Source organism: Hippocampus comes, unplaced genomic scaffold (genome assembly GCF_001891065.2).
Source record: "Hippocampus comes isolate QL1 unplaced genomic scaffold, H_comes_QL1_v1.1 scaffold156, whole genome shotgun sequence".
NCBI classification, from domain to species: Eukaryota; Metazoa; Chordata; class Actinopteri; order Syngnathiformes; family Syngnathidae; genus Hippocampus; species Hippocampus comes.
This window is the reverse complement of record NW_017805744.1, coordinates 2,115,603-2,128,842: the sequence shown is the minus strand read 5'-3', so window position 1 is coordinate 2,128,842 and position 13,240 is coordinate 2,115,603. Positions and strand designations below refer to the sequence as shown.

Sequence of the window (13,240 nt, the reverse complement as noted above, 5' to 3'; positions counted from 1 at the left end):
TTTCTGTGTAACTATTATAAGTGTATATTTTCATAACGTACACTACTGGATGGAGAGTGCTATTTTAATTTGTGATTGGTGGTCGGTACCAGGTGTTTCAGGTATTTTCGTTGTCGTTCCATTCATTTGAATAAGGAAAGATGACATGAGTACTATCGTGGAACACATTAATCTCTGAAGTCAAGGCACCACTCTACGCCATCTCAGACTGTAAATTTCAGTATCAATACATATTGACTTTCAACTGTTTGAAGGTTTTAACAACAAAGCATCCCTGCTGCGCAATCTCTGAAATTGAAAAAAAAAAGACAAGGACAGTACAGTGTTCATTCTGAATAGCATTTTACATTGCATAACGGCGCCTCGACCATCGTTGGGCCTGTTCTGTGATGATAATCGTCATATTGACTACTCGCAGAGGCCTCAATCAGAGCTCAGAAATCAACTTTCTCAATCTGTGCACCCGCCACTGAACTCAGTGTCTTTGACAGACCAATTGCGGTAATAGCCCTCAGCCAGTAAAAGAGCAGCTTCAGCTTTTAAATGAAAGCTCTTCTATTATAGATGATAGTAAAACAACATTGCGGCTCAGTTCTTGAATTAATCGCTCATAAAGAATTTTCATTCAATTAAAGTGACTTCAAAATTTGACCAGTAGTCGCAACCCATAAAAGAAAAAAAAGTGGAGGGTAGGAAAATAGAAGAGAAGTTTACGGGTCCATTTTTTCCACTAAAATCCAGGCTGGCTTCCCTGCCTGACCTCCAATTAATGATCCAGTACTCCACACATAAAAATAGAAAGATGCTGCATACCTCAACCTGTTGGCAGATTTGGATGAGTTTGGCCATTTGGTTCTCCAGTTCACTGTTCCTCTTCACTAGGTTGGTCAAGTTGTTTTCCAAGGTTTGCTGTGCAGATGTCGGTGGGGGAAGAAGCAGACCATGCAAGGAGCAGGGACAAAGAAGAGAATTTATCAAGACAAATATACTGTACATGTCCGGTTCAGAAGAAGTTACAGTTGTAAATTTTAAATGTTGTCAGTCAACTACAAGAAGCAGTTGCATTTTAGTATCATGTTGTCAGAACCATCAACAATGACATTGCTGATGTCCGTTTGGGACAAAATCTGCTGCAAAATCTAAACCTAACCTCTCTAAGTCACAATTCACGATACTGAGATCATCTACTCTGGTTGGTTGATGCAAACAGTGAAGGTTGTTCGTTCAGAGGCACCATCAGATATGCACACAGCGGCCACACTCGTGTCACACCTGTCCAAAACCTGAGCTAAAAAAAAAAAAAAAAAGATCTAACCACTTATATCTCAATAAAGAACATACTATTGAAGAGAGATTTGTGACACGAATAAAATATAAAATCAGTCAAGGTTTGTGGCTTTTAGTTTAGCACACAGGTCATTGTAAGCATAATTAAGACTCAATCGAATTTGTATAACCATGGTCAGACAATGTCCACTCATAAATAATGCAAAATATGTTCTTGAATAAAACACAAATATTTCTAGTCAATTAACCTCTGAGACACATGCATCTCATTAGTAGTGTGATTGTATATGTGTGTGTGTGTGTGTGTGTGTGTGTGTGTGTGTGTGTGTGTGTGTGTGTGTGTGTGTGTGTGTGTGGTGCACACCAGGGTCACAGAAGCCTTGTGTTGCCCAGTCATTATTGATGGAGCTGCTCCATCACACGGCATGGGTGTTGTTCGCCTTGGATTTCAATCATTTTTTTGGTTGCATTTTTTCCCCCCACTCTGTCAAACACGTGTCAAATAAACTTTTCAATTTCCTTACATCAGCAGAGTATGAAAATACCAAATGTACATACAGCTCTCGTTGGAATTTTTTTGAATGCGCTGTATACATTTGTTGTGCGCTGAGAGGGTGAAAGCAGTGCGCAAATGCTCAAACATGCAGCTGAGAGGGGAACATTGTTTCCAACATTCTAATTTATGATAAACATATTTCAAATACTGTTGGATTAAATCTTTTAAATGATGCTCATCTCGGCTTTACAGAGGTTAATGTAAGAAAACACTGAATAATTATTCAACAATACACACACACACACACACACACACACATATATATATATATATATATATATATATATATATATGGAGCAATAACAAGCAGAGAAAAAAACAGAAGGTTGCAATGGATTTAACTAATTTTAATTGCTTTTTTTTTCCCGAGCAAAACTTGCTACATTTGTCGCTGACTCTTATTTTACAAATTATTGAACATTCTTACGTGTTGAAAATGGCTCTCTTTGACCATGCAATGTTAATCGGTGAACAAACATGCCGTTTTAGAGTCTCCTAAAAAAGGTGATTGAGGAGGTACGAAGATTCTGCCCGATGCCAGCATTATGTTTAATGTAATTATATCACATTGAGTCAGGAAAACAAGTTGCTGATTAGAGCAATGTGCATCTGTTTTTAGATTTCCAGCATCAAAAAGCCAAGATGAAAGCCCTCAAATAAAAACAAACCAAAAATATCATTGACTGGCAACAAAAAATATCACTGACTGGCACTTCATTCTAAAATTCATGAGGTCTTTTCACGTAGAAAAATATCTTCCTAATGTATCCTCTGGCCACAACAACCCCCAAAATAACATTCAAATGTTTAAATATTGTAGTTCAGTTTTTAATGACTTATTATAATGACAAAATACAAAATAAAACCAAAGGCCCTCGAGGAATTTTAACGATCTTAAGATCAATAACTTTTGACGGTCAATACTACAGTAATGCAATCCAAAGGCACATGCAGCCACATAAAGATGCAAATGGAAACAAGTGAGGCCACAAAGAAAGAGTGTTTCAAAGGGAACAAGTAAACCATGGAGGCAACGGGCAGCGAACCCCCCAACAAAACAAACAAGCAAACAAAAAAACAACAGCTGTGACGAGAACAAAGCGGCAGACAAGCGGCGGGCTTTTAAGGAGTTCTCCTCATGCATGTGAAGAGGAAGGGGATCAGAGCGCCACCTGGTCACTGCTCAGACTGTCCCATCTCTCCTCTGCCTCATCCTGGCCTCATATCTCTTATCTCTTACTTCGTGCCGACTTAATAATTAGTCAGCCGGCTTATCTCCATCCACATCTTTTTTAGGAGTCTACCTGCGTGCACCCCAGCAGAAGGGATGAGTGTGTGAAAATGGTTAGTTGGTAATGGACAGCCAGAGAACTCACCGCAGCGCTTGTCTTTGAAGCCTCCATTACCGCATCTGACACTCTGCCCGGGCTCATCTGATAAGCCTACAAACACACACATACACATTGGCGTAAGTAAGTGTTGAGCACGCATACACAGATGAGTGTAGCAAAAATACATAAAAATGGAGGCATATTAATAAGCGAGCTAAACACAAACTCAAACCTGCATCGAGGCGTTCATCCAGTATTTCCTCACAATTTTCCAAAGAAATCGTTCTTTTTTGGGGTACGTATGAAGAAAACCATGCTACGCTCGGAAGCTGTTAACATCGCAAAGGCTTTTCTTTTTTTTCGTTTGTTTAACGTGCCTTGTTGAAGTTCACTATCAACATACACCCACCTGGATGTGTTTGGTGGTTCATAAGTTAAGAAGTGAAGATGGAAATAGCTGCGGCTCAAGAGTTCGAGCAGCAAAATGGAGAAGCAGTGGAAGAGGGTCGATACAAGTGACCAAGGAGTGATGAATTGCACTTTAGTAGCATCGAGACATAATGGTGAGTTGCAGACGACAGGTATGGGGAGTATTAGAATGATGTTAAGGAATATCATTCGTCTTCCATCCAGCATTGGGGGATGCATGTGATGAGACCGCAACGACTCTGGAGACGGTTGAGGAGATGGAGATCGACTTTTGCGGAGCGAGACAGCTTGGCATAGTCGCCACAGACTGAAGCTGCGGCTCAATCCCCGGCAGCCCTCCACCCTCATTGTTCTGTCTCGTTGCCATTGTCTGTCTTTCTCTGCAGCACCACGTCTCGCTCTAACCTGATTGTCTGTCTCCTCACTCGCTCAGCGTTGATGCAGTTTCAGCTCTTATTCCGTCTGTCTTGCTTCATTTCCAACTGCAGCAGCTGACAGCCCATCGTCTCGGGTTAGATCACAACTCGGGCCAACCCTCCTACGTAACATCATGATCTTGAAAGGCTACTTGGTCTCATGCTTTTGCCCACGTCTCTTTGAAATAAGACGGCTAAATCCCTGTCATATTTATTCATACGTTCAACAGCTACCCAGCATTAGATATAATACACACAAATCTGCTCCAGGATGCTGTTTGAGCTCAAATTGGTTCACATTTAATACGTTTTTCCATTAAGAAATAATGGAAATATACAATCTGTTCACAATCAGAAATTGTGAAAAAAATATATTCATTGTGCGGCCAATGTAATAGCTAAACCTTTTTAACACTCTCCAATTTTAACAAGTTAACCAGCAATAAAAAATGGATGTGTTGTTGAATAAATACCTAATTATCTTGACAATGTCAAAAAACACGGTGAAAGGCCAGCTTTATGATATAGCTCTAGTTTTTGACTTTACCATGTGTAATGGTGTGCCTTTTGTCTATGATGAAAGGTATGCCACGAACTATTGCATCTTTCCATCCAACTGTGACAAGTTGGCAATTTCCAACCTCAGCAGTCCAATTACACTCCCCATTTTGAGGCATGGATGCATCGCTTTCATACGTTTCTTCAGCAACATTAAAAGACGCTCCATCAAAAGATGACCGTCAAGTTCAGGTATGAAACGGCATACTGACAGCACAAGACACAGAAAACGTTCTCATGGGGTTTCTAATCTTGCTCTGCCTTGTCGTGCAATAAGATGAAAACGTCCAGTTGCTAAATCATTGGGCCATTATGGCACCGCAACAACAAAAAATGTGTCAGAACGTCCTGAGGGGAAGTATCTAACTTCAAAGTCTTTTTTCCCCCTTTTAATTAATTCAGGATCCTCCCCAATGCACAAGCCATTCAGCAGGACAGAGACACAGACCGAACTAAGGCAAGCCAGTGATTAAAACTCATGAAAGACAGGCAGAAAAGAAGCGGGCTTTCTTTACAGCTGTTGGTAACAAGAGGATTAGAAGAAGTGAAGTCATGTCAGTAACATCAGCCTTCTGGGAAACTGTTTTTTTTTTTTTTTTTTGGCAAAAGGATAACATTCTGTATGGTACAACTTGCGAGACCAACAGAATGGGGGTTTGAATGTCACCCATTGGCTAAAGGCCTAATTGTCATTGGAAAAGCTGTTAATTTTTAGATATTGACCTGCTTTTGAACTAGGCAGTGAACTTTCAGCTTTAAGTGGTTATATATAAAAAAATAAAATAAAATAAAAATGAATGAAAACAAACCCGAAAAGATACTGTGGTCAAGTCTCTATGGAGAAGTTTGAATTAAATTGCTTGGAGGGAAACCAGAAGCACAGAGGAATAAGAATAAGAAAAGGACAAATGGCAAACCATAATCAACCTCAGCTACTGGCTTCCCGTGAGACTTACTTACTATGGGGGGAAATCCAGTCGGAACAGAGATAAATGTGATTATATTTTAAGTTTTGGCCACATGGGGGATAGAGGATTGACACATTTCTCCGTTCGCTAAAAGGGACTAATAAATCATCACGTCTGCTGAGACCAGTGCCACAATGATATTTAAAGGGTGGAAAGAATCACTTTGCGCATGTTCATGAAATACTTGACCAGGTCTTATCCGAACTGCCCTTTGTAGACGCATCCTGTAAGCAACTTCAAAATTTGTCTTAGTTACTAGTGATGCGACTCCACTGGTCACAGTAGCAGCTGGAAATGGGTCAAACTCATTATATGGAGCAAACCACGAATTATATGGCAATGTAGTCCACCATTTTCTTGATAATGTATGACATTTGTGTCATCAGATAGCCATTTATGCATTCAGACAAGAACACGTAAATGTTTCAAAACTTCGCAAAAACTTGAAACTTCTTTTTATTTTTAATTTAACATGGATTCATTCGTCTTGGACTGTGATGAAGATGAAAGACGGTTAACATGTTGAGGAGGTTTACTTCATTTCACTCCGCGGTTTTGTTGGGATTGCAAAGTGTAAATTAGCTTGGAAAGATAGAATGTTATGACTAACTTAGTCGAGGAATATAATATCTGGGTGATTTGCGCAAACTGTAACTGTTATTGCGAAGTCAGCAAAGTCCAGACCACTCTCAGTAGCACAGCTACAATTACCTGAAAGTATGTATTAAACAATGGGGTTTTACTTTGGTTGTTTTTTTTTTTACCATTTTGTAGTTATTAGTGGTGCACCGTACACTTTGGTGAACATATTACACGTCAATTCAAGAGATGGTTTTCTCCCAAGATTTCTGCAGGTGCACCAAATGTTGAGGCTTGTGAATGCGTGCCACTTCTGACCTCGTCTGAAATGGAATTTAGGGAGATGATTAAAACAAAATGAGACCGATATACCATTACAATGTCATCATATTTTTCATCCTACAACCGCTCATTGCGATCAGCTTCAATACATTTGGTCTCATCTGTGTGAAACCTTCATCTGCCCACTGATTTGAGAACTGCCTTGATCCGCACGCGCAGTGGAATATATATGAAATGGACACGTGTGGATTTTCGAAATTGTTTCATCATCGAAGCGGGATGCTGTGTGATTTGTTACCTTTCTCCATTCTTATCCTCGGCAAATGATATCATCAGGTTGCTGCTATTAACTCTGAGCTGTGATTTGAAACGTTTCTGTCTGTCAGGGTCAAACCACTCCTGACAACAGCCGTTACCATTATGATGGAGGCTTTGTGCAGATATTGCAGCACGGCTTTGATAAAGCACTGACAATATTGGGTATATTAGCAGTACATTTCCATGACTTTGTTTCTTTAAGACGTTATGTCTACAAAAACAGATGATACATGATTAAAAAAAAACCCCACAATGACGACAACCGAACAAAGTCTGATAAGCTTCGAAGTAAATACAGACTGTTTCTGTCAGGCCGAGACTCCAATCTTGTGCATACATCTTAGGTCAGAGTAAATTTGCTCCAGTCACAAGCAACTGCTCATGATTCAGCATGCCATTCTCATTTGCTGCTGCTGAAACAGAACCGTCTTCACAATGGCCAGTCTGATTTGTAGGGATCTGTTGTGCAGGTGCAAAACGACAAAGCTGAGGCAAGTAAATAATGCTCGCATAGCAACACCACAGCATTGATAAGACCATGACCGCTGATACGTGTTTGGAGCAAGCGCATATGTTGCATTTAAAGATGATTTGAAGTTGGACTTTTCTGACCAACGACTCGGAAAAGTCCACCGGAACGTCCCTTTGAACGGGAAACCATTAAAAGAAAGGGACCCTGGCTTGACTGACCGGCTTTAATCTGACGTCGAAGAAAAATGCTTATCTTAGGTCGATGGACAGTGCACTTTTAACAGAAGCCTGCCTGGAACTACTTAGAAAGTAATAAATAATTTGCAGTAAAACTATGCACAGCAAATTAGCAGGTTGATAAGTGTTTGGAGGAAAAAAATAACTACATTTTAATCACAGCACACAGAGAAAAGAGGAAGTTAAACAGTATGCTACACCACATCAGGATCATAATAGATTGTATTTTTTTACTTTTTATTTCATTTTGACTTTTGTTAAATTTGAGTTCATTTTTAGAGCAAGTTTGTTCTTTTTTCTTTTGTTTTTTTAAAATGCTTAATTTCAGTTTTGTTTTTAGTAGTTTTAGTATTATTTTTGTTTTTTTTTTTCTTTCAAACATAGAGTGTGGTTCCATGATGGTTTAAATAAATAACTGTGGCTTTCCATGTATGTTTAGGACATAAATAACATCTGAGGACTCATAAAAAATAAAGCAGTGTCTGACATGGAATTTGCATTTCAGAGTACAGAATTTGAAGGCTGTTGTTAAACCTATTAAGCGGATTTTATGAAGCAACTGTCACCTTCAGACTGGTCTCCATTGCAAAAACACATTCTGACTGAGCGAGGTGAGCCACTGGCTCCTGGGGAAATTGACATGACAAGTTTGTGCATTTACACTTATTCTTTGAAACGCCACAAGGGTGCAAGCAGCCCATTGAGTCATTCGAAGAGGAATACAGAGACTGAATTAACGAAAGACTAGAGTTACTTGCTAACGGTTATACGGCAGTTGTGGAGATGAAAAACATGGCTGCAACAAGATATGCTGTAGCTAGTCCATCTGTGCCCACAAACGTTTGCCTTTATTAGGAACGTAAGGGGTGGCCATACAGCTTTAGAACCAAATCACACACATGCTAGGACGTATGTCAGACTGAAGTAATGCGAAACAAGAAACTTTTTTTTTGATTAGGCTGAGCTTGGAATCTAATGATCAAACCTGTTCGAGATATATGTCAGTGATTAGAAAAAAATAACAGACATGCAAAAAGACAAATACTAATGTTTATTAAACTTTAATTTACATCCAAATAATTCAGAACAAAGTGTCATGAGATATTTTATTCTCGATCCTCTAAGAGACATTCAGAGTCACATATTCGTTGTAACCATCAAGCTGCAATGACCGACTAGCAGTTTTCATCACAGTCACACAGCTTCCCCCGCAGCGGTCCTTGGCACTCTTTCACCATATCACACATGACAAAGTGACACTACAGATAATCATACCTCAACACATAGACCATAACGCTATGTGGGGCACTCGGGGTGGGAAATCATATTCGCTTCACAAGTAGAAGAGACGCAAAGCTTGCTGGTTGAGCTCTGTGGTCAACTCATAGCTTTTCTTATCTGCAGGCCCTACAGTAAAGTGTGAAATTCTCACTCTCTCTTCAAAGTAGATTCTCTGCGCAAGGGAATGCAGATGTAATATGTATTGTTTCTAAATACAAGGTTCATTTGCAAATAACGGCATGGCAACATCTTCCCCCCACCCCCCCCAAAAAAATATCCACTAGATGAGCGCTCAAAATGTGTTTAATTGTCAACATTTTTGTCAATTACAGCAGAGGTAGACATACTGAAAGCAACATCAGGGGAGTGATTGGTTTTGCTTTCGAGAGGTCCTAACATGTTTTCTCAACATATTGAAAATATGACTTCATCTTCTTTTAACTCTGCGTCAATATTATACAGTTTAGCCCCAACCTACGGCTTTCCTGGAGGCTATTCTGAGTAAATGTGAGTGCTTGTCATTTAAAATTTCAACAATGGAGCTCAACAACATCGCTTTCCATTCCCACTAGTTTGTTCTTTCTTTCCTGCCACATCTGATGCTTCATCATCACTCTTCCACAATGTCAGCTGTCGCCCCTTCCCAATTTTTCTGCATTGCCCTGACCTGAATCTTCTTGTCCTCCTCTTCATCTGTCCGTGCATTTACGGTCATACCAGAACTCATCTGACAGCAAGAGACTTGTCTTGAAGCCTTAATGTCATTTTCTTTTTCAGTTAAAATGTAAATGTTTTTGAACCAGCTATTTTAAGAAACAGATTAGACCATTCATGTTTGGCCGAAAACCGTATCATGCAAAAAGTAGGGATATTATGCCATGTACATTCAATTCATTTATAATTGAACCCCTTTGGACTTTCACCTTTTTGAGTAGCTCATCATCTTATTTGACATCCATAAGCCCCGAACCAAAACATCACTCGAGTATGTTTCACATTTTTTCCTTTAGCACCTTCTAAAACCTCAGGCTGAGCTCAGAACACATGCAATACGTTTTACTCCTTCACACACATTATTGTACATTTCATTAGAGATTTAAGCCCTTAAGTCACTCATATTGGCCACCAGGGTTCATTGCGTTTGCCCCTTCGGGGACTCATACTAGTGGCCTGTAACATGAATTACACACAAATCAAAATGTCTCCATTCGTATCAAAAAGATGTGTTGTTCCTAACAGCTGAGTCGTCATGATTTAGCTGACCTCAAACAGTACTTGGTCATTATTTGATTGGATTCAGTGGGCAGGCCAGTCAATCATGCAACTAAGCTGCAGTCTATAGATGAGGTCAGGTAACATAAGAAGAAGGTAGTGCCAATATATGAAGTCTGCTTACTGTGGCAGCTGGTGTCAGGATGATCAAGAAATTATCTCATTGAATACTGCAAGGGAGGAAGAGATAGCTGGATCAGATTAGAAGGACACAGTCAAACTGTGGTATGTCACATCGCTTCACATGCTGAGTCCCTATGCCATATTTGACAATCGAATGTGATGAGAGCCCTTTTACAAGATCAAGCATGTAGCGTGACTATGGCTCAGCGTTCCTGATGTGGCACGTTATGATTCTGAATGAATTTTTGTGGTCAATAAAATGTATCAGGCACAGTAGCTAAACAGTAAGAATGCTCCATCTTGCTGAGAGTTTTGCTCAGTAGTTCATTGTTTATCCTAGACGGTGTTAGTGTACAACTACTATTCATGAGTGGCCACTGTCCGCTGTGTGCAGCGCCAAAGCTAACTAAGCGATGGTCTATTTTAGGAGCCGTGATGAATCAGAACTTCCTGCCGTCCTCGGGCGAGTGAAGCCGTGCTGTTTGTCTCACACTAAGGTCATTATTTAACACTAAGTATCTTGCAACCGACGCACACAGACAAGTCTCAATTTTGAGAGAAGAAAGCTGACATAATAAGGAAGTTATTCCATAGAGCCAAAGTAAAGGTCAGTCAAGAAAAGAAACCATAGGTAGGAATGAGTCACCCGATGCTCCATCACTCGGCTATGCATCGTCCTACATTGGCACTGAATCATCAGCTCTCTATGGGAGGAATTGTAGGACCTGTTGTGCTTCAAGATTTTTTTGTGTGCTTTAAATTAGTCTCTTTAATGAAACGCCGCAAATACCAAATGCTATTCTGAATCGAGCCTCAAAGCTATGCTGTTAGACTGGATGCGTCATCAGTTTCCTCAAAAAGTGTCCTCTTTCCATTCACGTAAATTTGATCGGTACCACAGATTAATCCTTACGAGTGCTTATTCATCATATTTTCCAAAAAACAATGCTATATTTTGTACATTAAGAAAAGTTGGGAGTAATAATGATTGGAACCGAGTCGAAAATCATCATCATTGTGAAGAAATCCTCTTATGATGTTGCACCTTGCAGCTACTCGTGAAATACACTAAAAAACACTTTTTAAAATTTGATTTTTGTCAAAGACAGCTACCAAAATGGCAATTTTGCATGGTCTAAACTTTCTCTGGTTGAAACCCTCAGCATACACGCAGACAGACACACACAGAGAGAGAGACAGAGAGAGAGAGAGAGAGACAGAGAGAGAGAGAGAGAGAGAGAGAGATAGAGAGAAAGAGAGAGGGAGAGAGGAGGCTAATACGAAAAAAAGCAGCAGTGTCTCTTCCATCCTTAATTGTCTAATCATTAACACGTCGGCTGCACGCCGAGGGATCGCTGGCCTGTGTTCTTCAGTGAGATATGTTGGTGCGAGCATGGTACTTGTTTAGCCTGACCAAAAAGGCCAGTCTGTGGTTTAGAAGGGAAGATATCTGGACCACATGAAGGGAATATTTGCTGCTTATCCTTTAAAAATATAGTAAAGGAGGTCTATTTCTGTAGCTCACTTGCAAAAATGGCTTATCAGTAATGTGTACATTCTAATGGATGTATCTGATCAGCGCTGTGAAACATACAAAGGGGATGCAGATGAGTGGCCCTCGTCATATTCTTTCTGCAGGGCACTGCTGACACCAGAGCTCTTAAAAGCTTACCATGCATAAATTGTGCATTAGGTTTGATTTGTTAATCAGTTTCTTCCATGAGCCACCATATCCTACGATAGACTTTCATGAAAGCATATACACGATGCAATGCCAGCTGCGTGCACATGTGTAAAGTATGTGTTTGCATGTGTGTATAGAATGAGGTTCTGCTGAGGCACACGTCTTCAAGTGGTACGCTAAAAGCTTTTCACTCATCCTTTTGATTTTATGTCTGCAAGACTAAGTGATCTCCATCCGCAGCAGCTCTCCACAGAGAGCTGTGGTTTCCCTCTGGCAACATACTCGCAGCCCCCCAACACTTCACACATCAGAACTAATGGCATCCACTTTTACATACATGAACACTCCCACACCTGCAAATACACATATTTGAGGGCCATTATTTAGCCTCCTACACACATGCACACACACGCACACACACACACACACCCCCGAGGGCTCCCATTCTCTAACATAAACAGACATACAGTAGTTTGTGCATTTTGTGGGAAATACTTAATCAAACAACACCCACTGGCTAAACACGAAGGAATAAACAGCATACTTGTAAGAAAACACCCAGAAAGCTGATGTGAGGGAAGGAAATGTATCATCATGTAAGAAGTGGAAGAGAAGAATGGAAAATGGTTTTAAATTTCGGATGGTGTTTAAAGAAACAAAATTCAACCAAGGAGGACAATAAAAACTGAATTATGAAACACACACACAAACACATATCCAAATTCCGGTTCAATTTAGCATGTGTAATTTTTTTTTTCTCCAAAATACATTTTGTAATTATCCTGCTATTTTGCTATTCAAATTTGGATGTTCTCCCCTTTAACGCAGTTCTAGCCAGAGGTCTGTGAAAATCGATCACACAAGCAATTATTTGCAGTGTTAAACACACTGGCTGTGTCACTCTAAGGTTAGCAGTACATTTAGCCATGGCTCTCCGTCATTTCTCGTCATTCCTATGTGTATGATAATTGTCAGAAATGTAGCTTCTTCGTTGTCATGGAGGAGATTAATGATCTCTGAGCGACAATGCAATGTGTTTAGGTGCACTAGTAACCTGTCGAACCTGTTTCGAGCTAGCTACTCCTGCGTAAGTAGCATAGAGCTTTCCTCGACCATCATACTACCCCGCATATGTGACATGAGCCAAGCAATGCTTTTTGGGACCATCTCGGTGGTTCTTATGGTCTAATATTGTCTTTTGACAGATGTATTGGCTTTTGAGTCTCAGTTTTGCTTTTCAATATGTTTTAATGAGGCGTTAAATATTAACTTTGATGTGTAAACTGCATTGCGAAGCCGCTTATTTTGAGCCTCTCTCTCTCTCTCTCTCTCTCTCTGTCTCTCTCTCGATACACACCCACACACACACACACACACACACACACACACAAGAGAGAGAGAGAGAGAGAGAGAGAGAGAGAGAGAGAGAGAGAGAGAGAGAGAGAGAT

The 13,240-nt window shown here is 40.1% G+C and overlaps 1 protein-coding gene across 3 annotated transcripts in view; it reads right to left on the bottom strand.

The window, feature by feature from the left end:
* The window catches only part of mid2 (midline 2), a 105,570-nt gene that overhangs the window by 34,560 nt on the left and 57,770 nt on the right, over positions 1 to 13,240 (bottom strand). For 2 of the 3 annotated variants that reach the window (XM_019883916.1, XM_019883915.1), the window contains 2 exons: positions 3,220 to 3,285; positions 814 to 909 (listed from right to left, as the gene is read on the bottom strand). In XM_019883916.1, coding sequence (XP_019739475.1) covers positions 814 to 909; positions 3,220 to 3,285 — 162 coding nt within the window. The remainder of the gene's footprint in view (positions 1 to 813; positions 910 to 3,219; positions 3,286 to 13,240) is intronic. The other variant, XM_019883918.1, reaches the window with a different exon arrangement.